The following is a 25,413-nucleotide window of genomic DNA, read 5'->3' on the forward strand; positions in this document are numbered from 1 at the left end:
GGGGGGCGGAGCCCGGAGGGGGCGGGTCCTGGCGGGCAGTCCCAGCCGGACCCCCGGGCCCAGAGCGGTGGGTGACCTTGGCTGGGCTCGGCCCTTCCTCATCGTGCCAGCACCCAGTCCACCTGTTCCTCGCGCTCAGAGTGCAGTGGGAGAAGGGCCTTTCCAGGACTGGAAAGCTGTTCTCGCTCCCGTGAGTGGTACACGGGCTGTGCACCAGCCTCCTGACTCCATTCAGGGACTGCCCACCTGTGGTCCTCGGTCTTCTGCGGACTTAGTGGGGATGCCAATGCCGGAGATCCACCCAGTGCTGAGGAATTGGTTTCTCGGGAACCCCTAGCTCTTGCCAGCCCCCAGAACTCACCCTATTACTCAGACAATTGGGAGAAGTGCTACTCCGCACTTTGCCATCCAGGGCCCGCCGAGCAGGGACAGGAGTGCAAAGCTGTGAGGAAGCACAAAGCTCCCCGCACACAGCTCTCTAACGCGGAAGGAGCCACAAAAGCCACACTGTGCATTTCACCCTGTTGCCTCCCCACGCTACTCCTCTTAACATCTGCTGAACTTCCCCCATTCCAAGGCTGGAAGGGGTGCCAGTGACCCCAAGAGCACAGCTTCTTTGCCCACATGCCATGAAGAAGCTCACTCCCAGTTGAGGGCTGCACAGCACCCACCACACTCTTTCAGGCCCAGTGGAGCCAAGGGGAGAAGGGGAAACGGGGGCACGGACACAGAGATGCCGCTAGCCTTCCCCTCCTCTCTCCCAGTAATGGCACTACTGCCTGCTGCATCACTCACCTTTCAGGGACAGGGCTCCAAGGACACCTGGGGCTCTGCATAGAGCGGGGGCACGTTTCAACCTGGGGTGCCCTTCTCAGCTTCTGGGTCCCGTGGTGGTCTGCACTGACCGACTTACACCTCTCCATTCTGTTGAGCCGAGAAAATAAACTGGATTTCAGCTTTCGGAAGTCAAGTGTTTCCTTCCTCGGCTCTCATCAAATCACCTTTCCAAAGGAAACTAAGCCTTCTCATGCACATCACCTCTACAGCAACAGGATCACTCAGTCCTGAACTACAGAACACAACAGGATACAACACATGCGATCTAAAAATAACATTAAAGGGAAAAAAACACTCCCTGGCACTTGGCTGGCTCGGTCAGAGAAGCGTGCGACCTCTTGATCTCGGGGTCGTGAGTTTGAGTCTCACATTGGTTGTAGAGATTATGTAAATAAACTTAAATAAATAACAGTCCATTTCTAATGTTCAGCTTGTATCTGACTTTGACGCAATTATGCCAATACTGGGTAGAAAACATTTTTATAGCCGTGGGACACACCAGAACAGTCTCCAACTCAAGCATCTCAATGGTTCAGGCCACGCAGCATCCATTCTAGGCAAAGGGTCACAAAGCTGCTTCACCAGAATAAGACTGCAAATTTGTTCTAGAGAGGGCCGGACAGTAAATATTTTAGCCTAGTGGTTCTCACCAGGGGCAGTTTTGTCCCCCAGGAGACTTGTTAATGTATGAAGACACTTTTGGTTGTTACAAGGGAGGCATGCTACTGGCATCTAGTGAGTAGAGGCCAGGGATGCTGGCCAGGGATGTTGTATTCTACAATGCTCAGAACAGCCCCTCCCCCCCCCCCAACAAAGAATGGCTTGACCCAAAAGGCCAAGAGTGCCAAGTTTGAGAGACCCTGGACACTGCAGGCCACATTCACTTTCTGTCACATGTTCATGTTTATAATCCTTTGAAAATGGAAAAGTTACTCTTAGCTGAAAGGTAGTACAAAAACAGACCTCAGGCCATAGTTGGCTGACCCCTGCTCCACAGCAAGGCCTACAAAGACTGCACACCGGCAGGAAGACAAGGTTCTGATGTCACACAAACCATTCAGCAGGTCCTCAACACAGGCCTACCCCATGATATCTTCACCCTGGCTCCCCAGGCAGGAAGCAAGGATTCCCCAAGGGAACACCCCCCCCCCCACACACACACACACATTGGCTAAAGAAACTCTAGTGCATTCCTGTCTCCCTACAGTCAGCTCTGTAACCAGCTACATCGCACAGCAGGGACCTTCTCAGCATTCATATTGTTTCACCCTCAAGAGGTCAGGCAACCACTGCGCATCTCAGCAAAACATTCTCTTATTTTATTTTTTATCTCAGCAAACGTTCTCATTTGGCACCTTAAACTAAACACCTCAGGCCAACAAATGTGGGCCAAGACCATTTGCAAGTCTCGATGCCTATAAGCATCAAAGCTGTTCCTCTCTCTCTGGTCCCTTGAGGGAGGCCTAAATCTGTCTCAGGTGTGCTAACAGTGCTGGCCACAAGGTGGTGGTGGAAAAGTTGTGGACGATGCAATCCGCTGGGATAGGAAGCCAAGCAGCGCTTCATAAGCAAAGTTCTCTCAGGCGACAGATCTCCAAATAGGGTCCCAGTCGTGCTTACTCAACATACTCCTGTCTGCCTGAGCTGGAATGAAGAAGAGGCCATCCTCCCCAGTGGCTCAGGGGAGGAGACACAAGCTGGTTTACACTTTGAGCTCAAGCATCTAAGTCTTGTCCAGATGGAGGGGGCAGTGAGCTCTTAGGTTAGTGCTTCTGGGCAGAGGAAATCCATAAGACCAGCTCTGCAGCCCTTGCACAGAGAGTACTTTCCCAGGATCCATAAACATACGCAGAGCCCATCAGGACATTTTACTGTCAGAGAAATGGCCTGGGGTCCTTCTCAGGATCTCAATTCAGGGTTAGCTATTCAAAGCATGAAATAACAGGAAATACATTTTAAGGATCAAGGCTGCTCTTTTTAGCCCTGCTGAGGGAACAATTTCAGACATGGACTGGTAGAAAATTGGGCACTCGCCAGGGCAGGAGCTGGCTTTCCTTTCAGACCCAGACTTCTCCTTTGGTACGGTGGAAGTAGGAACTCAGCTTGGGGTCCAGCATGCTAGCCGTCCAGAGTTCACTCCCGCCTGAGGCTAGTTGACCCGACAGGCGCGGATCATGAGCAGCTGCAGGAGAATGAAGACCGGAGACGTGATCAAGCCGAACCAGAGCTCCCGAGTCTGCTCCACCAGCTTCTGGCACAACAACATCTCGAAGACAAACTTGAGGCTAAGAACCGTGAGGACCCAGAAGAGGCGGAGCACTGCCAACCTCTTCTCTCCGTCCTGGAAGAGGCGCACGGACACGATGGTGGTGAAGTAGGTGCTGAGCCCATCAGCGGCGAAAAAGGGCACGAATACGTTCCACCAGGAGAGGCCGGGGGCCAGGCCGTCCACACGCAGTGCCAGCAGCACGGAGAACACCAACAGGGCCAGCAGGTGCACGAAGATCTCGAAGGTGGCGAAGCCCAGCCACTGCACCAGCTCCCGGAGCGAGAAGAGCATCGCGCCGGTTGAGCGCGGGCCGGGGCCCGGCCGAGCGTCCCACCGGCAGGGCTGCGCCTCCTCTCCCCGTGGGCCTCGCCGGCGCCCGCCGCCGGCGCCGCTGCGGCGAGCACGAGGCAGCGAACGGCTCCGCCTGCCCCGGCCCTCGGTCCTGGCGTGTCGCCAATATCTTGGCCGCGGCCCGGGACCCAGCACCGGCCGCTAACGGATACCCACCCCCCTCGGTCGCCATGCCCTGCCGGGCGCGGTCTAAGGGCGTCACTTCCGGCCACCACCGGAAGTCGGAAGTCCAAGCTGGTCCAGGCCACCTAGGCTTGCGGGATCTCTTAGCTGGTCCGGTGCTTGGGTGCCGGGGTTTCCCGGCGCGCCCGGATGCCGAGCCCGGGGCTTCTGGTGCTCTTCGGCAGCCAGACAGGCACGGCCCAGGATGTGTCGGAGAGGCTGGGTCGCGAGGCTCGGCGCCGGCGGCTTGACTGCCGGGTGCAGGCCCTGGACTCCTACTCGGTGGTGAGGGAGCCCTAGGGCTTGGGCGGTGAGACCGAGCAGGCCGGGGGCGCCAGCCCCCAGAGCCCTCGACCGCAGGGCACCGTGTGTTGTGTGAGAGCGGACCGTTCCATTATGGCGGGTTTAGGGGACAGGAAAACTTGGGGACAGTGGCAGGGCTTAGCACGTGGAGAAACGGGCAAGGTGGGAGGATGGAGCCTGAAAGGGCAAAGGCAGGCCGGCCGCTCACGGGTGCTTCGTGACTCCGTTTGCCATACCCCCCGAGTGAAGGAGAGGGGCCAGGCTGCGGAGAGCATACCTACTTGCTACAGCCCGAGGTCTTAACACATGTGTCTTTTTGTTGAGGTGAATCTGATTAGTGAGCCCCTGGTGATATTTGTTTGTGCAACTGCAGGCCAAGGAGACCCCCCTGACAACATGAAGGTAAGGCTGACCTGAAGGCTTTCTTTGCTCAGCAGCTCAGATCACTGCCCTGGACCCTCACTGTTTTCATTGCCTGGGGAGTCCAAGAAGCACAATGAACAGTTGCCCTCCTATATCTGTTGCACGTTAGCCGTGGATTTGGGAGGGAACTGGGGGCTCTGGCTGTCCTCCCTAATAAACTGTTCACAGGCCACTAAATAGCCTTGTTCTCCATTTTAACCTTTAATATTTTCTCCAGGGCTATATATGAATCTGGTCTGGGTCTTGTGAGTGTTTCAAAATTGTTGGACCTTCCTCTGGGAACATTCTTCAATTCTTTGACCATCTTTTGAACACACATTCTATTCCAAACATGATCTAGTGCTGGGAATCCAGCCAGGAACCTATTTCTTTCCTCAGGGAGCTCACAATATAGCAAAAGCAACAAGTTTAACAGGCAGTTACAATACGAGGAGATACATGCTGCCAGAGAAAGTGCCAGCCGTTATGAGGACATTAATAAACGCTATCTAGCCCAACCTGGAGGCTCAGGGAGAGCTTCCTGGAAGAAAGGAGTGTAGGCTAAGTCCTGAGGATAAGTGGGGGCTAGCCAGGCACCAGGAAACTGGGAGCAGCCTGTGCAGAGGAGAAAGACCAGCTCAGGGAAGAGCAGAAAGCAGTTGAGGATGACAGAGCCAAGGAATGCATCAAGGGGGGGAGGGGAGACGAGAGGCAGGAAGCCAGACCTGATCCCAAGAAGCTGGACCGCCCCAGCAAGGTGGATGGGCTTGAGGTGAAGGGCCATGCAGTCCACTGGGCGACAGTCATATTTGTGTTCTAGCGAAACTGCTACGTGTCGACGGGGAGGGCAGGCTGTAGGAGAGCAAGAACAACTCAAGAGGACGCACAGTGAAGGCAGGAGGGTGGCAGACAGCAGAGAAAAACAAGACACCTTCCAGAGATGTTAAGGTAGAATTGAGAGGACGTGGAATCACACAGGCCTAAAAGCTGGGAACAAAGATGAAGCCGAGACAGGGATTCAGGCTCAGGGACCAGAGTGGATGGTAGTTCCATGCACAGAGATGGAGACCAGGAGGGCCAAGGGCTGGAAGTCATCCAGGGGGAGATACAAGGTAGGTGTGGAGCTCTAGCAAGGACCCTGGGCGAGGCATGAGAAAGCCCCTCCCTTTCCCCTGGGACAGGTGGCCCTGAACACTGAGGGCATGGGAGGTGGCGAAAAGCCTGTGAGGGGCAGGAAAGTGGCTCCAACAGCAAAAAGAGGGAGTGCCCCAAATCCAAGGTCAAGGCAGGAAGGTGATTGTTCTGAGAGAAAGGTCTCCAGCACTCAACGCTGCACAGAAGTGAAGTAAGATAAAACCTGAGCAGAACTGGTAGGGTTTATCAGCAAAGGGACCGCTGGTGACTTTGGGGAAAGCGGTATCAGCGACTTACTGGGGGAGAAGCGAGGTCACAGGGGAGCAGCAGGTATGTGGAGAGAATCTTAAGGACGTCTGTACATTAAACAATCACCAGAAAGATTCTGGCTGTGAGTGGGGCTAAGGGGTTGGAAAGAAGGTGTTAAGGTGAGAGAAACCTGTTAAAGGCTGGTGGTGGGGGAGAAAGAGGCTCATGACCGAAGAGCAGGGTCAGAGCAGGGGACGATGGGAGACATGGGGCCAAGACCCCAGCACAGTCAGGAGAGGTCTGAGACAAGAAGAGGGACAGGAGAGAAGGCAAGTGTGAGGGGATCAAAGGCAGGAGGTGAATTGTGGATGCCCGTGACACAGGACATGGGAGGGGAAACAAAGACCTCTACGAGGTCAGCTGGGCTGGGGTGCAGACTGGACATCAGAAGCCAACAGCGTGAAGGTGGCGATGGTCACCCTGGATGAGGGTGCACAGCGAAGACTGCAGGCATGGACACCTCCACGGAGGTGGTCAGGAGGGGCCCTCCCCGGCCACAGTGCGACCTGCAGGCTCCTGGGAGAGGCTGCAGACTGAGGTCCCAGGAACACGGAGGAGGGGGCGTGGCACCTGCTGAAGACCAGGCTTAGTGACCAGCTGTGTACTAAACAGGAAGACACTGGCTGCCTTGCCTCAGTCCTCAGGACGCTGTGGTCAGGCACATGCTCCCGGCTAGTGGACCAGAGGAGCCCTCTGTGGGGACACTAACCACAGGCAAGTCCCGCAGGATCCCGGCCACGAAACGCACGTTGGGTGACAGGCCCGAACTCACAGTTTTCTGTCAGCGTCTTAAGTACAAATAGACCACGAAGAACCACCATACCCTCAGGTACCCTGGAGGAGTAGAGGCGGAGCAGGCCGTCCAGAACTCGGCACCCACAGGACAGGAAGGAACACACAAAACAGGGCAAAAGCTGGAAGCGCTGGGAATGCTCTTTAAGACGATAGCAGGAAAACTTGAAAAGATCAGAGAGCAGAGTTGAGAAATTCTCCTGGAAAGTGTAACCAAAAATGAACGAGGAGCCAAGAAAGGAAATAGCAAAATTCTAAGATCGTGTTAGTAGCCTCGGGATGAGAAACAGTGGGGAGAAACTGACCAAAGAGAGCAACTGACAAAACATCCCAGAACTGAAAAAGGGTCCACCGGGTACCTGGGAAGGGCCCATCTTGAGTGGAATGGCTCCCGCCAAGGCACATCGTGGTGGGTTACGGCTCTCGGGGATCGAGAGTGCCCAGGTAGCCGGTGGGGGACAGAGGGGGACACATGATGCTGGTTTCGTGGCCCAGCTGAACCAGCTTGGAGCGAGGACTCGGGCTCTTTGGAAAAACCATTTCCACCAAAAGTGTGCCCTGCCAACCTGCCAGTCACTGTGGAGGGAGGGCCCAAGCATTTGCAGGTGCGGAGTTGTGAGAAGTGTACCTTCACTGGGAAGGATATTTTTGGCAAGCTTCGGGAAACAGGCCTTTGAGGAGGAGCATGCAGGAGAGGTCTCCAGAGGCAGAGAGTGTAGTCCCCAGTTACTGGCTGATGCAGCTCAGCCCTTGGGGTGTGGTCCAGGGTGGTCCAGGACCAGTGAGCAGAGCTGTGCCCCAACAGGGCCCCTCCATGCCAGTTATGAAGTACAAGGGACATGGAATGCAGCTAAAGCCTGGACCACATGTGAAAGTTGGTGTCCAGGGCTCAGGTCACCACGGGCTGAAGGTGATAGGGAGCTGTATTTGAAAAGTGCTTCTGGAGGCCTGTGGGGAGGCTGGGGCAGAGTGGGCCAGACAGGTTCCGATGAGGGTCCCCGGAGGGAAGAAGAGGCACCTGGGCTGTGACCTTGGGGGTCTGGCTGTAAGGCCCCTGGGTTGGCCAGATGCATGGAGGTGAGGGTGTCCTGGGGAAGGACACAGGTCTGGGTCCTTGGCCGTGAGGGTGGCAGTGAGCACAAAGCAGCCTGATGGGGGCCCAGGGCTAGAAGAAGGCTCCAAAAGAGAAACTTGGTTTGATGGGATGAGACTAGGACCACAGAGGGGTCCTGTGGTGCCCCGAGGTTCAGAGCTGAGAACAGAGGGGTCTTTGGGACATGGGGCTCAGTGTGAAGGGAGGAAGTGGTCCCAGGGGCAGCCTGAGCAGGAGCAGGTGCCACTCCTGCCCTGGGGAGGCAGCGGGGCAGGTGCCAGTAGCCCTCACAGGGCCCCCTGCCCAGGAAGGGGTGGGGCTCCACACTCTGGTGGTGGCTCTGGGGCAGCTCTATGGTTTGCGAGTTTCTGCCTTTTTCCAAATCTTTTGCCATTGTGATAGAATAAAAAATGGTCTGGTTTCAGTAACAAAGATCTGAAGGAACAGGGAGGGTCTAGGTTGTGGCTCCTCCCTACTCCACCCTAGGGCCCTGGTGGCCCAAAGCAGGGCCTCTAACTTGGCTTCTTCTGGCTGTAGAACTTCTGGAGGTTCATATTCCGGAAGAATCTGCCACCGACTTCCCTCTGTCAGATGGACTTTGCTGTTCTGGGCCTCGGGGATTCCTCTTACGCCAAGTGAGTAGGGGCAGGAAGGCTGCTGGCCTGCAGGGACTGCCCTTGGGGTTGAGCACAAAGTCCTGGTGGAGGGACAGGTGACTCAGCCCCCAGGGCTCCTTCTAGACTTTGGGCCATGGCCAGGCTGTGGGGACCATTGGGGAGCATCTGGGCTTGAAGGGTGAGCAGAGCACAGACAGGAGGCTGGCAGGACAGGAAAGTAGGCACCAAAACTCCAGGGTGGGCCCAAGGTGTCTCGTAGGACAGGAAGTGACGTCTGGAACTGGACATCAGGGGCCTCGGGCAGCACCATAGGCTGACACGTGACTTAGGGCAGCAAAGGCCTACCTGGCTCTTCCCACTTTTCCATGAGAAATTTGGGCTCACAAAGACAGCACAGTGGGATTAGGCAAGGGGCCCAGAAGACCCCCCAGCCCCAGGAGCCACCTCCAAGGCCACTGCTTCCCTAGGTATGGTGGCATGACCACCTCGGCCTTGTTCTTGCCAATTTTCAGGACCTATCTGTATCCTAAGCCAAGAATGATGTTGCTTTGTGTGATTTCTTAAAGAAGCACTGAGGAGTTTGTGTGTGAAGGTTCGCATGTCATTAGGTCACTGAAACAGTCCAGCACAGGGCGGGCGGGGTGGGGGTGGGGGGTCGTTGGTCGTACCAACGCTTCCAAAGCCGGATACAACAAGGGCAGGACTGTGCTCGCTGAGGTGAACAGGGCAGCGCGACCCTCCTGTGCCCGGGGTTTTGTTCTGTGCACAACATAGATGTTGGTTCACGGCAGCACAAACACGGGCATCTTGCCAACAGTGCTCTCTGGGAGGGGTGTCATTTGAGGCCCGGGGTCTTCTGCTTCTTCGGGGCTGCTTGCCCTCTGCCCTCCGCCCAGGGCCTGCCCAAGCAAGCCTGGCTCTCTCTCTGTAGGTTCAATTTCGTGGCCAAGAAGCTGCACCGACGGCTGCTGCAACTTGGGGGCAGCGCCCTCCTGCCTGCGTGCCTGGGAGATGACCAGCATGAGCTGGGGTGAGTGGGGTGGGGGCAGCTCTCCTGCAGGCCCGGCCAGGGGCAGGGGCCCCTCAGGACAGCGCGCACATGCTCTCTCTCCAGGCCCGACGCTGCTATTGACCCCTGGCTGCACGATCTGTGGGAGAAGGTGCTGGGGCTCTACCCGGTGCCCCCTGACCTCGGCGTGATCCCCCCCGGAGTCCCGTGAGTGTGGGCCTCGGTGGGGCTCCCGCAGGCGCACTTAGAGCGGCCTGGCCGCGGGGCCACTTGTGAGGCTCTGCTGACGGCCTGACGGGTGTGTGTCCTCCCTACAGTTTGCCCTCCAAGTTCACCCTCCGCTTCCTTCCGGAGGCCCCCAAGATGTGCTCTGAGGAGCAGCATGTGGCCGGTGCGGATCCCCCAGGTCCCCCTTCAGAGCAGCAGCCCTTCCTGGCACCCATGGTCACCAACCAGAGGGTCACCAGCCCCTCTCACTTCCAGGACGTACGGCTGATCGAGTTTGACATCACGGGCTCTGGGCTCAGGTGAGGGGCCTGAGACACCAGGTGGGTGGTGGCCGAGGGATGGGGGGGGGGGGGGGCCGGCCGGGCTGCAGGGAAACACATCCATCCGAGGACCGCCGCCCCCAGCCCTCCCCTGAGCCCCCAGTGCCCTGCCCGCACCCTCCCTCACTTTTCCCGTTGGCTTTCCCGTGCAGCTTTGCAGCTGGCGACGTGGTGCTGATCCGGCCCCAGAACCAGGCCAGCCACGTCCAGCAGTTCTGCCGGGTGCTGGGCCTGGACCCCGACCAGTTCTTCACGCTGCTGCCCCGGGAGCCAGGTGAGCCCGGGGACCCCGGCTGCGGCCACCCTCTCTCTCCGCCCTCCCGGGGCCCGCGGCCCGCCCAGCCGTGTCCCGACCCCTCACAGGCTCCCCGCTTCCTGCCGCAGGTGTCCCCTGCCCCACGCAGCTGCCCCAGCCCTGCTCCGTGAGGCACCTCGTGTCCCACTACCTGGACGTCGCCAGCGTGCCCCGCCGTTCCTTCTTCGAGCTCCTGGCCTGTCTCTCTCCCCACGAGCTGGAGCGGGAGAAGCTGCTGCAATTCAGTGCCCCCCAAGGTCAGGAGGAGCTGTATTCGTACTGCAACCGGCCTCGCAGGACCGTCCTGGAGGTGCGGGCAGGCGCGGGCAGGCGCGGGCAGACGGGCAGGCCCAGGGCTCTGAGCCACAGAGCCCACGTGTGGCGGTGCTGGCCGGAGCCTAGCCGGGGCTGTCTCTGCCCAGGTGTTGTGTGACTTCCCACACACGGCTGGAGCTGTTCCCGCAGACTACCTGCTGGACCTCATCCCCCCGATCCGCCCGCGGGCCTTCTCCATCGCCTCCTCTCTGCTGGTGAGGGCCTGTCGGGCAGAGCCCGGGACCGGCTTCAGGGATGCCGGGGTCGCGAGGGGCGGGGGGGCCGACCCTCGACATCTGCCCCGCGTCTGGGACCGCCCGGGGGAAGTGGGCGGAGTCTGAGGCCGGTTGGCGGGCAGGCGGCCCGTGGAGCACAGCACCCGCCATCCCATCCCCAGGCTCACCCCTCGAGGCTGCAGATTCTCGTCGCTGTGGTGCATTACCGGACGCGCCTCAAAGAGCCCCGCCGGGGCCTCTGCTCCTCCTGGCTGGCGTCTCTGGATCCTGGGCGAGGTGACCCCTGCTTTCTGGAGGGGGGGCGGGTAGAGCCCCGGGCCAGGGCCCCCGTTCTCCTCTGTGCACCACAGCCGGTCCTGGACCGGGGCCCTGGTCCTCAGAGCCTCCTCACGCCTCCTCCCTCCTGCCGTAGGACCTGTCCAGGTGCCTCTGTGGGTGCGGCCCGGGAGCCTGACCTTCCCGGAGACACCGGACACACCCGTGATCATGGTGGGTCCCGGCACCGGTGTGGCCCCTTTCCGAGCAGCTGTCCAGGAGCGGGTGGCCCGGGGTCAGACCGGTGAGCACGCAGGGCCTCTGGCAGGGTGGCAGCTGGGGCTGCCTGGGCCGAGCCTCACGGGCCTGGGTCCAGGCTTGAGGCCACCTGTGATCCCCCAGGAAACTTCCTGTTCTTCGGCTGCCGCTGGCGCGACCAAGACTTCTATTGGGAATCTGAGTGGTTGGAGCTGGAGAGGAAGGGCCGCCTGACCCTCTTCACAGCCTTCTCCCGGGAGCAGGTGGGTGTGCTGGGCAGGGCGGTGCCGGCAAGGAGGGGGCCAGGCCAAGGATGCACCATCCCCATGCCCCGCCCCCGCCCCCTCCGCTCCCCCTCGCCTCCCCCTCCCCGTAGGAGCGGAAAGTGTACGTGCAGCACAGGCTCCGGGAGCTCGGGCCGTTGGTGTGGGATCTGCTGGACCGCCGAGGCGCCTACTTCTACCTGGCGGGGTGAGCCTGGGCCCCCGGGGGGTAGGGGTGGGAGCCGGCCCTCCGGAGGTCCCAGCCCTACTGAGCCCTCCCGGCCCGTCCCTCCAGCAATGCCAAGGGCATGCCGGCAGATGTGTCAGAAGCCCTGACGTCCGTCTTCCGGGAGGAGGGTGGGCTCTCCGGCCCTGATGCAGCCAACTACCTTGCCAGGCTCCAGCGGACGATGCGTTTCCAGAGTGAGACGTGGGCCTAAGAAGCCATCCTGCCAGCCTTGGCCACTCTAAACGCTGCCCTCTGGGGGGGCTACTGTCACCTTCCACCCTGCCCCCTGCACAGCCTCACTTCAGTCAACCTGGGGTCCTATACCCAGCCCTGACATCGCTGCCCACTCACCACCCCACCCCTGCCCCCGTCCAGGGTCGCAGGCTACTGCCGGCCTTTCCCCGCTGGCCCCAGCTTGGGTCCTGGTCAGGATGGTCCCTGGGCCGCCCCACCCTGCATAAGGACGGGGCCCCAGGAAGGAACGGGCAGCCCGATGGGCATCGGGGGCTCCCCAGACACCAGCTTCCAGACAGCATGCGAGCCCGGAGAGCCTTCTGAGGTTGTCCCAGGGGACAGCAGTTTCCCAGTCCCCCTCTGCCACATCTCTGTGCCCACCCACAAAGTACACGGTGCTGTCTCGGGGCCTCGCGGGGCCAGGGCTAGGGCTGGAAGGCAGGACCAGGGGAGACCCCCAGCTAGCACACTCTTTCCTCACCCTGTTCCTGGAACGCCTCCGTAATAAACTGTGGGCTCTTGTTGGCTGTTTCTGACCTGCTCTTCCTCGTGCCTGTCTGGGTGCCTCGGGGCGTGTGTGGGCCCACAGTGGTCCGGACGGGGACAGCAGTCGTGGCGAGCACAAATGCTCCACAGCTCAGCCGTCTTTGCTGCAGTAGTTTTTCCGGGTCTGACTCTGCGACGTGTCCTACTTGCCCGCACTGTATGGGCTCTGCCCGGACTCCCGACAAGCAGGGGGCAGCCTAAGCGGGCCCTGGAAGGAAGGGTGAGGGGAGGCCCTGGCCAAGTGGGTATTGACCATTCCTTGCCAGTCCCGGGAGTAGCGGTCCCGGGAGTAGCAGTCCCTCCGGTGGGAACGGGGCGGGGGGTGGGGCAGCCATTGTCCCCGCCCCTGGGAAGGGCCTTCGGTGCTCCGAGGGGAATTCCTGTAGGAGGAGTCGAGCCCTCCCGCCTACCCACAAGGCTGCTGCCTGGAGTCCGCCTGTCTGTCCGCCAGTTGCCGACACACGGGTGGGCCGAGGCGGCCACGTCCGGGCTGGGGCAGATCCCGTGAAGACGGCATCCGTGGGCCCAGGAGCTGCCCGGACCCAGCACAAGCGCTGGGGCCCAGGTGAAGTTGACTTTCCGGGGTGGGGCGAGGCTGCGGCAGTTTCGAGGTCTGTGCCGGGCCCTGCCCTCACCCGGAGGGCTGCACTGACCTTCACGGCCCCAACCACCCTCGTCACCACCCTGGGGACCCCACCCACCCATCCTGACCCCTGCCCTGGGGCCCCCACTCATGGCCCCCGTGACCTCAGCGCTGGGCTCCCCCGTCCACCTTCCACAGGCCCCGAACGCCTGGCCCCCCCGCACCCAGGGCTGGCAGATGAAGAGGTGGACGGCAGGGTTCGTGGGAATACCCAGGGTGCAGGGGCTGGAGACAGTGAACCCCTCCTGGGGGCCACAGCCACAGCCTGCCCCTGGGCTGGGAGAGCAAGGGAGGGTGAGGAGGGGGAGCCAGCGGGGGAACCCGGGCAGGAGGAATGCCCCATCTGCACGGAGCCCTACGGGCCCAGCGAGCACCGCCTGGCACTGCTGAACTGTGGCCACGGCCTGTGTGTGGACTGCCTGCACCAGCTGCTGGTCGCGGCCCCCAGCGCCGACCTGGGCCGGGTCTGCTGCCCGCTCTGTCGCCAGAGGACACCCATGCTTGAGTGGGAGATCTGCCAGCTGCAGAAGGAGCTGCTGCAGGCGGACGGGCCCCAGGGCCCACGGCCCCCCACGCCCCCTGCACCTGCCCGCCGCGGCCCTGGGCCCTGGGCGTCCCTGGAGCACCGGTACCAGCTCCGCTTCCTGGCAGGACCCGTGGGCGGCCGGGGCTGCCTGCCTTTCCTACCCTGCCCGCCCTGCCTGGGTGCCCGGCTCTGGGCCTTGCGGGAACGGGGACCCTGCTCCCGCCGCCTAGTGCTGCTGGGCCTGCTGGCCCTTGAGCTGCTGGGGCTGCTGCTCATTTTCACGCCGCTCATGCTGCTGGGGCTCCTCTTTATGCTGCTGGACCGCGCTGGCCACTAAGCGGGGCCCGGCACACCTGCCGCCCGTGCCACCAGGGCCGCCGAGGGGCCAGGAGGCCCGGGCTTGCCCTGAGGCCTGATGGCCAAGCTGAAAAACCCAAGACTGAGCGGGGCACTGGCCTTCAATCGAGAACCAGGCCTGGGGCCAGGGCTACCCAGGAACCTGTGTTCAGCCTCCGACCGAGCCAGAGACTTCAAGCTACCCTGCTGCCCAGACGCTACTGATGCCCAAGGGCGGTGCTGGAGGAGGTCTGCAACCAGGGCCCCCCAAGCACCCCCTCGATGGAAGGGTCCCAAACTGACACAGCCGTCTTCACCCCGTCTCCCTGCCCCGCCCGGCCTGCCTGCAAGAGGGACACAGCGGACACGAAAGTGAACAGAGACGTCTGGTAGTGAGGTGACTCCTTGAAGAGAGTGGGGCCCTGGGTGCAGGTCCCCCCACCTGGTCATGTTCCAGATGAGGGCCAGCGTGTATTCCCTGAAGGACAGGGCACCAGAGGGGAGGGGCCCTTGCCGCGCAAGCTCAGGCCACAAATAGCTCCCTCACTGGCTGGGTCAGGACCCAAGGGGGCGGCCCGAGCGGCCAGGCGCCCGAACCGCAAGGAACAAGGGCCCCGCCAGGCCTTGGAGCTGGGGAGCACTGAGCTGAGGCCCAGTGCCCTGCAACCTCATGTCATTGGGCCCTTTATCTAAAGGACAAACACAGCACGACCTCGCGGGCTTGTGCCCAGCGCAAGGAATGGCTCTCAATAGACAGCAGCGGCTCCTGAAACCACTGTTACTGTGTTCTTGCTGTCTCTACCCCTTCTTCGGCATCCGGGGACTCTCCCCAACCCTTCCCTCCTCCCCCCCTCCACTGCAAAGGCTCTTCCCCAAATCCAGGTAGTGGAGCATGAGATAGAAGGCCCCCCCAGTCCTCCTACCCCACCGGGATCTCAGCCAGTCTTGGTCTCAGTCCTGGCTCAGATTGGCCCAAAGGCCCTTCCCATTCAAGTTCAGAGGGTCTGGTGGGCACCAGGAGCCCGGTGGACTGAGGTGTCCCCCGCACAGCTGCCCCCACATCCAGGGGCCGGTGCAGAGGACGTGTCTGCCCTTTGCCCATTCTGCACCTCTGCCCACACCGGCACACACAGAAGGCTGGCTCTGCACAGACGTGCGGGGCATTCACGCGCACACACGCACGTGCACATCCAGGCCCAGCCCTCCTGAGCGGCATGCCTGGCCCAGCCCGGTCCCTCCCTGGCGAGCAGAGCAGGCTGGCCCCAAGAGGCACTGGGCCTCCCTCTGGTGGCTCCAGGCTGGACCCTGTCTGGGCCACAGCCCTGGGCACGGGCCGCAAGAGCAGGCTTCAGTCCAGGGAACAAGGTGCGAACTTTGGCAAAGAGTTTTAATGGCAGAGTTGGTTGCGGCGGCGGTGCCACGCGGGGAGGGGCCGGAAGCGGTGGTGGGGGGGGGGGTCAACAGGCGACAGGGCAGGGCCGGATCCCTGAAGAAGCGGCGAGCGAGGACTGGCGGGCGGCGGCGAGCGGGCGGGTGCTACATGATGGAGCAGGCGGACAGCGGGTTCCGCACGTGGCAGGTGCACGCGGCCCCGCAGTACTGCCGGAAGGTCTGGTAGCAGCTGCCCTCCGGCTCGCCCCCCCACTGGCCCCCGGAGGGGGCGGTCAGTGCCTCGGGTGGCAGGCGGCTCAAAATGGACGTGTTGACGGCTAGCGCGGCCAGGCCGTAGTCCGTGAAGAGCACAGTCTCCCGGCGGCAGGTGGGACAGGAGATGAACTTGTACTTGGGGCAGGACTCATAGAGAATCTGCAGGCACTGCTCACACACGGAGTGCAGGCAGGACAGCACGCGGGGCCGCCGCTGGGTGACGTTGTACGTGTGCCCGCAGGTGGGGCACTCCAGGGGCTCACCTGAAGCCGGCGCCGCCGTGGCGGGGGGCCCCGAGGCGGCAGGGCCGGGCCGCACCACGTACTGATTCACAATGACCTCGTCCGCTGGCGCCACGCGGGGGAAGCCCAGCTCCACACTGCCCTTTCGGGGCCGTCGTGGCAACGGAGGGGTGCGGGGCGCCCCATCCAAGGTGGGCATGTCCCCCCCACACGCCTGGTTGACGATGATCTCTGTGTCTGAGGGCCAGGCGCGTTTGGGTGCCAGAGCAGGGGTGGGCCTCGGTGCAGGTGGGAAGCAAGCGGCAGCCGCCTGCAGCTCGGGGAACTTCTCAGGGTGAACAATCTTCATGGCCTCCATCTTGAGGATGACATGGGGGCCCTTCAGGCAGGACATGAGGAGGCCTGGCCAGCCACTGCCCACCTCGGGCCCAGGGTCAGCCGGCATCCGGCTGTCTCCAATCAGATTGGGTGTTCGGGTGGGTGGGGGCGTTGGGTGAGGCCGGGGAGGAGGAGAGGGAGCAGCATCCTGGTCCTGCCAGGCCTGGTGGGGACCCCGGCCGCCCCGAGGACTCCTGGGGGCGGCCGGCGAGAGCTGGGGGGGCAGGGCCCCCCCCAGTGGCCACAGTGGCTTCTCCGGTCCAGTCCTAGGAGGAGGAGGAGGAAGAGGTGGGGGAGGAGGAGGGAGGCGGGGGCAGGGGAGTACGGGAGGCTGCCCTGGGCTGCAGGTCTGGCCCAGGGGCTCACCCAGGGTCTCTGGCTGCTGAGGCTGGAGAGGGGGCGTGGGGGGGGCTCCCCCTGCAGCCGAGGTCAGCAGTCCCTGAGCAGGGACATCCGGGCAGGCGGGGGCTAGGTGGGCCCCATGGCTCCAGGACAAGGCGCCCAGGGAAGGCAGCTAGCCTGAGCCCAGGCTGCGGGAGGCCCCAGGCCGCGGGCTCGGCGGCGGTGGCGGCGGCGGCGGCGGCGGCGGCGGGAGCAGAAGAGAGGCCTGGACCAGGCCCGAGCTGCAGGTGAGAGACAGCGTGAGGGCAGCGCCCAGGGCCCACCCTCACCCCGCACAAAAGACAGGGCTCCCGACCTCTGACCCTCACCCTCGCTGGACTTGGGACCCAGCCCCCTCCCCAGCCCCCGCCCCCAAGGCCCAACCCCTGCCCGGGTGGGAAGGGGAGGCGAGTCGCGACCCCGCGGCCGTCCCGCCCCGCCCCACCCGAGCTCACCTGCCCCAGCCTGGCGTCCCCGGGCCGCGCGCGCCGCCGCCGCAGAGGTTGTCTCAAAGGCAGGCCCGGATGCGACGCCCGCGCCTCGGCCCGGCGGCTCCAGCGGCTCCGGCGGCGACCTCGGGCGATGGCGCGGCACGGCGGCTCCCAGGGGCGCGGGGCTCGGGGCGCGGGGCGCGGGGCTCCGGGCAGCGCGGCGCGGCGGCAGGTGCGTGCGGAGCGTGGCGCGCTCTGCGGCGGAGGCGCGGGGACCGCAGTGCGCGCGGCTCCCGCCCGCGCCCGCAGCGCCACCCCCCGTCTGGGGACCCGCGCGGGGTCCGCGGGGCGGGGCCAGTCTCAGCCGCCCCTCCATCGCCGCGGGCCTGGTGCCCGTTCCCGGGGTTGCCCTTCCCTGCGGGCCGCGTATGAATCGGGACCCCCGCGACACCCCTTTCCAGTACTCCCACCCCAGTCCTGCTTGACCGACCCTGGGTCCTAGTCGAGTACCCCCACCCCCAATTCTAGAAGGCAAATCCTGCTTTTCGAAGCCCAGACTTCATAATGCCAGAGGGAAGAAGACAAGAGGAGCAGACTGGGGGGGTCTCAGCAAAGCTGGTTCCCATAGCCTCCCCCCGCCCAGGACTGCCGTGTGCCCCCCCCCCCCGAGAGTCAGCGTCACTGCTGTCCTTCCACTGTGCCCCCAGTAGGCATGCCTCTGGCTCACAAGTGTAACCAGGTTGTGCTCAACGCTGACAGGCTCAAAGAGGATGATGTGACCATGAGGCTGAGTAGGTGTGGGCAAGCAAGCTAGCAGAGGAGTGGATGGAGAGGGGGACAGTCGTTGGGAGAAGGGTCCAAGGACAGGACTCATGGACAGCTGGACAGGGTGAGGGGTATGCGGAAGGTCCGACAGACAGCTGGACAGGCCAGTGGGGCAACCCACGAGGACACGCACCCGCCCAGGGTGGGGTGGCCCTTTCCGGCATCCCATCAGGTCAGCACGTGCCCTGCTGTCACGTATTTGTGTGCTAACCTGACCCCACCCAGCATGGAGGCCCCATTCCTTTCTGTTTCCTCAAGCCGGGCTTCCCTGATTCCCTGGTGTCTACCCTCTCTCTGCCTGTGGGGAACCCTCAGGTGAAAGAAAGGACAGAGGACGTGTTGGCAACTACTGGGCAGGGGACCACAGCTGCCGGGGACCTGCACAGTGCCACCCCCTGACCTAACCCAGCTACCACGTGGCAGGCTAGCACTCCAGTGACCAGCACTGGGCCCTGTGCCTGACCCTGGACAGTCTCAGCCTCTTCTGGCCACAGCCCCTCTGCTCTGTCCAGGCCGAACTGCACCTGGCTATGGGCCTTGCCCCGCTCCTTCAGAGAGGTCGCTGTTCCTGGTGACGAAGCCCACGCGGGCAAAACAGACTGGAGCAGCGTAGCTGTCCCATGGGGCCCGACTTCGCTGCTCTGTTTCCAAAGCCATTTATGGAGAGCGGGTGTGGGAGGTGTGCAAATGAGCAGGTGCCTGACGGGATGGGCAGCGAGAGCCTTATGGGCTCTGGTTAAGATGGACAACTGAGAGAGCCCCGGTCAGGGGAGGGCTAGGCGCCCAGCCTCGGCCTCCCTCCGGGGCTGCTCAGCTTCCCACCCGCCCGCTGGGCGAGCACCCAAGGAGGCACCAGCCACCAAGCCCCACCCCTTGCCCCGAGGCCCCGCCCCTGGAGTGAGGTCCCGCCCCCTCAGGCCCACCTCCCGAGCCCGCCCAAATCCGCGCCTCCGGAGCTCCGGCGGTCAGAGCTGAGCGGCCTAGGCCGTGTCCTGGACCGTCCGGAGCAAGCAGACCCCGAACCGGGTCTTTAGAGAAACCTTGGAACGCGGAGGCTTCTGGGGAATAAAGTTCCCACCGGCCACCCTAGGCCTGTTTCACGCATGCGCCAGCCTCCGCCTCGCAGCAAGGGGCGGAGTCTGTAGGGGCAGTGGGTGGGGCTTCTAGAGCCTGCGCAGTGAGCGTCTGTCGTACACCTGCGAAGTCCGAGGGGCTCGGGGCCCGCTTCCCTCCACACCCGGTGCCGCAAAGGTGGAATTCGTGTCCGGACCGGTCTGACTGGCCTCATGCAGGCCACCCCGGTCACGCTGGCTTCTGGGCCACCTCTGATTTGATCCCGCCCTTCCTGGGGGCTCCGTTGGGCACCAAAGACTGGGGGCGCAGATCCTTGACCCACCCTACTGCCCTAATCGCTCCGAGGGGTGAAGATCACCAGTGCCAGGCCCAGACCCAAGTACTCACATCCATCGTCATCCCGTCACACACAGACACACACACGCACACACACACGCACACACACGGCGACCCTGTGTGGCAGGTGCTACCTGCCAACTTAACAGATGAAAGTGGGAGACGCTGGTGGGGTGGGGAGCTGGTGGTCCCTGAGCGCGCCAAGAGAAGCTGCATTTTCAGAAATGAGCCACAAACAACACTTGCGAATGAAGCCCCTGTCGTCGCCAATTGTGAGGTCAGTTTTAGCAAAGGTGTGTAAATAAAACATTTTTTATCAGTTAGAAACCTATAAACCTCAGAGCAGTCTGTGCTCTCAGACATCTTAGCCCCTGTCTGCCAGGCAGAGGCTGTTGGTTGAAGCGAGGACCTCTGCCCTCTGCCTCAAAACAGGGGCCCTGAGGTAGGCGAGTGATGGCTGGGGTTCCCCAGCCCACCGCAGGCCTGGGAGCTGAGGCTGACTTCAGGCTCACCTCCTGCCCTCCTTCCTGGCGAGCTGCAGGTCCTGGGAGGGATGACGACGTGCCTCAGATGCATGGAGGCTGAGTCACCCAGGCTGGCCGTGCCCCTCAGAGCCCAGGCTGGGCCACCACCCACCTGAGAAGGAAGGGTGGGTGGCTGCTGTGCTGGGAGAGCTGGGGCCTCCTGGGATCTTGGGAACCCCATCTTTGAGCTCCGCCCCACGGCCCCGCCCCTCCCCAGGAGGGAAAAGGCAGCTGCCAGTTGCCTGCCTCACAGGCACTGGGACCTGGCCCACAGGACGAGAGGGGACACCGCTGCCATCAGCACTGCAGGTGGGTCCTGGGCTGAGGGGCTTCCCTGAACTGGGGCTCGGCCACGGGGACGGCACAGCTGCATCTCCCAGCCTCCCCACCCCATCCCCCACTGCCACGCAAGGAGGGCAGCTGGGAGACCTCGGCCCTCACACCCAGCTCACTCCCATGCGCACCCACACGACACATAAGCCTTGTACACCCTGGTGTCTCCACAGCCTGGCCCTTTGCGGGTTGGGCACTCTCTTGGGCTGCAGCTCTGCCCCTCCGCTGAGCTGATACTGTCTCCTCTGCCTGCCCCCGCCAGGCTGGGCCATGGACCCACATGAGATGGTCGTCAAGAACCCGTATGCTCATGTCAGCATCCCTCGGGCTCACCTGCGGCCTGATCTGGGGCAGCGGCTGGAGACGGCTCCTCCTTCCTGGGGGTCACAGCCTCTGCCTGTGGGATCCTGCACCTCGGAGCCCACCGGGCTCTTGCAGCCCTCCGAGGAGGCTCCAGGGAGCAAGGGGGCCAAGGGGACCACCCAGGTCCAGGGCCAGCAGAGCTGGCAGCAGCCCTGCAACCCCTACAGCGGTGGGCAGCGCCCGGCAGGACTGACCTACGCTGGCCTGCCACCCATCGGGCGCGGGGATGACATCGCCCACCACTGCTGCTGCTGTCCCTGCTGTTCCTGCTGCCACTGCCCTCGCTTCTGCCGCTGCCACAGCTGCTGCTGCGTCATCTCCTAGCCCAGCCCCTGCCGGGCCGAGGGGCCTCCCGCAGGACCCCAACATGGCTCAGGCAGCCACAGCGGTGCCCACATGTTTGGGGCAGCCACTGGACCATTGTCGTGGGAGGTGGCCACTTTCCACCCTGGATAGGAGTATCTACCCGCCACAGAGGCCAACAGCCCAGCTCCGGCCCCTTGAAACAGAGCCCTGGGCACTGGCTGTAATGGCAGCCCTGGGGACACCCTTGACCACCTCCCTCAGGGCCCGCAGCCCCGGCAATAAATCAGAGTGACCTTTGTTCTGGTGACTCTTCTCTGCTGCTGCCCCCTTGAAGTGGGTCCCGGGCTGGACACAACCACCGGCCTGAAGCCTCTGTGGTACATTCAGGGGTGGGGAAGCCACTGATGACATCCTAACCTGTGCTGCAGGTCTCCCGTCCGCCCAGAGGCTGGACAGGAGGGGTGGGAGTGTGTCCCCTGCCCTGGCCCAGACGGGCCTGGGTTCGAGCTGTCTTGTGTTCCCTAGGGCTGAGGCCGAGCCTGAGAGGTCAGCCAGTGGGTCAGACGATAGGAGGGTGTGGTGTTTGGAGCCAGGGGGGTGGAGCCCTAAGACAGGCCTCCAGGAGGAGGGTCACGTTGGCGGGACTGCGCGGGTGGGGCCAGCACTGGCAAGTTTCTCGGAGCGGGGGCCCAGGCAGCCAGGACCGAGCCCTGCCTACCCGTGAGTCACGGCCCTACCTCGGCCGGGGTGTTTTTCTGGTTCCCCGTGAAATGTCCCATTCCTGCACATCTGTTGTGTGGCACCCAAGCCATGCTGCTCATCTGGTGTCCAGCCTCCAGGGCCTGGGCCTCCTGGACGAGGTGAGCAGAAAAGGAGCTGGCCGGTGAGGCCCCTCGGAGAACATGTCTCCCCTCTGTCTGAGCAGGGTGATGTGCCTGCCTGGGGGTGGGGGGGGCGGGGGACGAGTGGAGAGCTGAGCTGCTTAGCACTGTCCTCACCTCACTGCCGAGGGGAGGCTGGGATGCCAGGGCAAGGAGCGAGTGGTAGGGCCGGCGCTGGGCACTCTGTGCTTTCCAGGGCCAGGCAGGGCCAGCCAGAGGAGGAAGCCGAGCTGGCCTTGCTGGATGGACGGGTCCCGGTGCCAGCCCTTCCCCGACCCAGGGTGACTGGCCGCAGGGCAAGACCCGTCTCTGGGTGTGGGTGGATATGTCATTGGCCTGACTGTACAGGGGCTCCGGTGTGCCAGTTTCCTGGCCCCTGCCCCATGGCCTGCCTCTACCAGAGGATGACCCCACCCAGGCCAGCCCCGGAAACCTGTCCAACCAGACAGAGAGACTGTGGACTGCCAGGGTGGTAGGAGTAAGGAGGAGCTCCTCTGGCTCTGACTTGCTCCCAGCTGAGTAGTGAGGGTGCCGAGGGTCCTGACCCCATCCTGGCCATTCTTGACACACCCTGTTCTGCTGTGCCCACAGTCATGGCCACTGGGCTGGCCTGGGGGCTATGGCCAGGCAGATGCTGGGGGGGCGGGGTGTAGCCTCTAATGGGGTCGACCAGGGCTAGCCACAGTGCCCTGCACCTCAGGGAGGTTCTGGGTGGTCCCTGTGTGTGTGTGTGTGTGGGGGGGGTCTCCACAGCTGTGCTTGAGCACCCCCTTGGGACCTTGCGGGGCCGGCCACTGCCGTATGATGGGGACGGAGGGGACAGACCAGGTGGGAGGAAGGTGCTGGGACAAATCAACTTGGACACACACACTATGATTGAGCTTTGGGGGAGCAGGACCCCTCAGGGCTCGGAGCCTGTGAGGGTTGTAGCAGGTTACCTCGAAGAGGCGGAGTTCGAGCTGGGAGCTGAAGGATGGAGACACGCAGGTCAAGGCCGGAGAGCTTTCCTGGTGTGAGGTGGGGGGAGCATTAAGAGGAGGGTGGGAGAGGGTCTGGGCGGCCGGGTGGGGACAAGGACCATGGTGAGCTGTGAAGCCGGGCCTGGGTGGGGCCTAGTGGAGCTGGGTCCAGGCGTGGAGGGGGGGGGGGGGGGGGAGGGCAGACTGGGGGGGCACCTTATCTCCCGCTGGGTTGGTGGTGCCTAGTGGATCCAGTTGCCAGCGCTTTGTGGCTGAAAGGAGAGCCCACCGCCTGCCTCCCTGCTGCCTCGCCTGCGCTCGGCCGGTAATGCGAGCCCCAGCGAGGGAGCCGCAGGGCGGCCTGGGTCCCCCCCTCAAGCCCCGGACATCCTCTGGACAGAGCCGCCCATGAGAGCGGATGCAGGTAAGAGAGGCCTGGGGCTCAGGCAGGCTGGGGTGTGGGGCGGTGTGGAGCTGGGCAGGAGGGCCCAAACAGGGGGACAGGATGCTGCCCGGTCGGCGGCCGCAGGAGCCCAGCCTGGGCCCAGGCCCCGGCGTCTGGGGCCCCACTGGCCACCGCCCACCCTCTCAGGTCTGCAGAGGCCCAGGCCCCCCCCCCCCCACCCCCGGGGTCGGGGCCCAAACGGTGCCAGACGACGGCAGAGGCAGGCAGGGTGGGCTGCAGCGCCCCTGCTCGCCTCCCCCAGGATGCTGCAGCCAGAGAGCTCCCGGGTCTCCGAGGAGGGGACTGCCACTGGGTCCCGGCGCGGTGACTGCATCATCTGCTACTCAGCCTACGACCTGGCCGGGCACCTGCCGCGCCGCCTCTACTGCGGCCACACCTTCTGCCAGGCGTGCGTGCGGCGGCTGGACACGGTGGCCCACGAGCAGCGCTGGGTCCCCTGCCCGCAGTGCCGCCAGAGCACACCCACGCCCCGTGGAGGGGTGGCCATGCTGGACCTCGACCTGGCCGCCTTCCTGGCTGTCAGGGCTGAGCGGGAGCCGCCTCGCACGGAGCCCCAGCGTCCCGCGCCCCCCAAAGGCAGCACCGCTGTCACTCAGCAGCCAGCCAGGCTCCGCCCCACCCTGGGCACCCAGCCCCACTTCCCCCAGCCCAGACGCTGCTGCAGCTGCGGCCTCTGCTGGGACACCCTGGACAGTCCCCAGGTCTGAGTTCCAGCGGCTGCCACCGCCCGCCGAGGACCTGCTGTCCACGGCGTGCTTGTCGTGGAACCTCCGACTGCCGCGCAACCAGCCCGGAACGGCCTGGGGCCCCACACGGACACCCCCAGACCGCAGCCTAAGTGTGGGGGCTGTGCCCATGGTACCGTGAGGCTCTTTGAGAAGCCGGTTACCTCTTTCCCGTCTTGGCCAGGATTCCAGGGCTTCAAGCCGGCCTGACTGCGTGCGTGGTGAGGGCTGCTGCGCTCAGAGTCTCCTGCAAGCCCAACCCAGGCCTGGACTCAGCTCAGAGGACGCCTCCACGGGTCTCTGGCTAAAAGAGTCCCACAGGTGGGAGCCAGAGCAGAGAGCCACCTCCTTCAGCCCTGTCTTGCAAAGCATCCCTGTGAAGTTCATTTATTCAACAAAGCTCACTGAGCACCCGCTACGTGTTGGGCACTGTTCCGGCAGGGTCCCCTGCAGGCACAAAGTCCCTGCTGTGACAGATGTCCAAGGAGCGGGCCCCGGGGCGCGGCTGGCTTTAGGCCCAGAGAGGCTGGGGGCCTGCCCGAGATTGCACGGCTCAGTAGGACCACTCCCACACTAGGCCTTTTCCTGGCCTTCAGCTTCCGCTTCCGTCTGCCTCATAATGGCCACCACACAGACCCTTCAGAGGGGCCAGAGAAGGTTCTGGAGGCTGTGGACACAGACATTCCCTCAAGTCAGGCTGCAACATCCCCATCCCCATCCCGAAAGGAGCTGTCACACTGTCACACTGCCTCTGGGAGGAACTGCTGGGCCTGCCCCAGGCAGTGGGTGCAGGACAGGGAGGGACAAGAAAATTTGCTGAGAGGACACTCAGAAACCTCCTCCTTCTCTGGGGCAAAGTCCCCCAGGGCACACAGCGATTGGTGGGCAGCAACTATACCAGGGCACCGTGGCCCAAGGGGGAGGGGAAGGAGCATGCCCCAGCAGGGGCAGCAGGAAGGGGACTGACCCCGAGAGGCACCCACAAGCCGCGGTGCCAGTCAGGACTCTCCGGGGGGAGGGAGCAGGATGGGCTGAGTCTTCCGGTCCAGGCGGGGCAGGCAGTGGGCTGGGCAGCACCGCGGCCTGGGGGACGGGCCCTGCCGCCACCCCCAACTTGCAGATGGAGGTGCAGTGCCCTCCACCATTACTGCCCGCCACTGAGGCTGGGCCCGCTGGGAGCACTGCTGGGCCCAGCCCTGCCCTGAACTTGGGTCTGAACTGGAAGACTTCAGGGGCTGGGGCCCTCCCCACCCGGTGGGTGCCAAGCGCCTCCCTCCCGCTCTTCTGATGGGGTAGGGACCACCATAGTAAGGTCTGCAGAGCTCAGGGCAGACTTCTTAAGGGGCCTCCAGGCCAACCAGCCAGAGTGCCAGCATCCTGCCCTTGCCCTGCCCTTCCCCGCCCTACCCAGGGCAGGCGGCACACAGCGTCTGGTCGTGCCACACAGGGGTCTACTTACACCAGTCCTGCACTCAGAGCCTGTGCCCAGCCCTGCAACACCCCTGGCCTGGCTCAGGGCCCATCCAGGGAGGAAGCCCACTCGCAGAGGGCTGGGCTGGGGGCCCAGAGCACCTGCCATA

At 63.4% G+C, this 25,413-nt stretch overlaps 6 protein-coding genes and 1 long non-coding RNA gene across 11 annotated transcripts; 4 read left to right on the plus strand and 3 right to left on the minus strand.

Moving 5' to 3' along the window:
• Positions 1-2,135: 2,135 nt before the first annotated feature.
• Positions 2,136-3,659, minus strand: TMEM203 (transmembrane protein 203). Its single transcript, XM_019438383.2, has one exon. The coding sequence runs from the start codon at positions 3,395-3,397 to the stop codon at positions 2,987-2,989; it is 411 nt and encodes a 136-aa protein (XP_019293928.1). The 5' UTR covers positions 3,398-3,659; the 3' UTR covers positions 2,136-2,986.
• A 16-nt stretch (positions 3,660-3,675) lies between these two features.
• On the plus strand, positions 3,676-12,447 carry NDOR1 (NADPH dependent diflavin oxidoreductase 1). Of its 4 annotated transcripts, none has more exons than XM_019438369.2 (14): positions 3,676-3,904; positions 4,247-4,324; positions 8,190-8,287; positions 9,201-9,299; positions 9,384-9,485; positions 9,596-9,805; positions 9,979-10,100; positions 10,211-10,431; positions 10,544-10,651; positions 10,834-10,948; positions 11,085-11,231; positions 11,330-11,448; positions 11,562-11,656; positions 11,744-12,447. In XM_019438369.2, the coding sequence occupies exons 1-14, from the start codon at positions 3,770-3,772 to the stop codon at positions 11,886-11,888; spliced, it is 1,794 nt and encodes a 597-aa protein (XP_019293914.2). In that variant the 5' UTR covers positions 3,676-3,769; the 3' UTR covers positions 11,889-12,447. The 4 variants fall into 4 exon arrangements, with proteins under 4 accessions (XP_019293914.2, XP_019293917.2, XP_019293916.2 ...); XM_019438371.2 differs by having other exon boundaries at positions 3,791-3,904; positions 4,296-4,324; XM_019438370.2 differs by having other exon boundaries at positions 3,800-3,904; positions 4,261-4,324.
• A 262-nt stretch (positions 12,448-12,709) lies between these two features.
• On the plus strand, positions 12,710-15,221 carry LOC109260225 (uncharacterized; the record flags this gene model as incomplete). Its single annotated transcript, XM_019438313.2, has 1 exon — positions 12,710-15,221. A coding segment is annotated over one exon (1,254 nt), but the record flags the coding sequence as incomplete, so codon positions are not given.
• A 111-nt stretch (positions 15,222-15,332) lies between these two features.
• Positions 15,333-16,350, minus strand: RNF208 (ring finger protein 208). The gene has a single exon (XM_053908599.1). The coding sequence runs from the start codon at positions 16,294-16,296 to the stop codon at positions 15,499-15,501; it is 798 nt and encodes a 265-aa protein (XP_053764574.1). The 5' UTR covers positions 16,297-16,350; the 3' UTR covers positions 15,333-15,498.
• A 1,387-nt stretch (positions 16,351-17,737) lies between these two features.
• Positions 17,738-21,099, plus strand: CYSRT1 (cysteine rich tail 1). The gene is made up of 3 exons (XM_019438381.2): positions 17,738-19,553; positions 20,054-20,109; positions 20,396-21,099. The coding sequence occupies exons 1-3, from the start codon at positions 19,426-19,428 to the stop codon at positions 20,818-20,820; spliced, it is 609 nt and encodes a 202-aa protein (XP_019293926.1). The 5' UTR covers positions 17,738-19,425; the 3' UTR covers positions 20,821-21,099.
• On the minus strand, positions 19,573-25,403 carry LOC128778673 (uncharacterized). Of its 2 annotated transcripts, none has more exons than XR_008424409.1 (3): positions 25,293-25,403; positions 23,998-24,080; positions 19,573-22,690 (listed from the first exon to the last, which is right to left on the minus strand). It is a non-coding gene; the product is annotated as an uncharacterized LOC128778673 (long non-coding RNA). The 2 variants fall into 2 exon arrangements; XR_008424408.1 differs by having other exon boundaries at positions 23,998-24,137; positions 25,293-25,396.
• On the plus strand, positions 22,849-24,251 carry RNF224 (ring finger protein 224). Its single transcript, XM_019438382.2, has 2 exons — positions 22,849-23,066; positions 23,350-24,251. The coding sequence occupies exon 2, from the start codon at positions 23,351-23,353 to the stop codon at positions 23,813-23,815; it is 465 nt and encodes a 154-aa protein (XP_019293927.1). The 5' UTR covers positions 22,849-23,066; position 23,350; the 3' UTR covers positions 23,816-24,251.
• Positions 25,404-25,413: the final 10 nt, after the last annotated feature.

The sequence above is a fragment of the Panthera pardus genome, unplaced genomic scaffold (assembly GCF_024362965.1).
Source record: "Panthera pardus isolate Hobbes unplaced genomic scaffold, ASM2436296v1 HiC_scaffold_20, whole genome shotgun sequence".
NCBI classification, from domain to species: domain Eukaryota; kingdom Metazoa; phylum Chordata; class Mammalia; order Carnivora; family Felidae; genus Panthera; species Panthera pardus.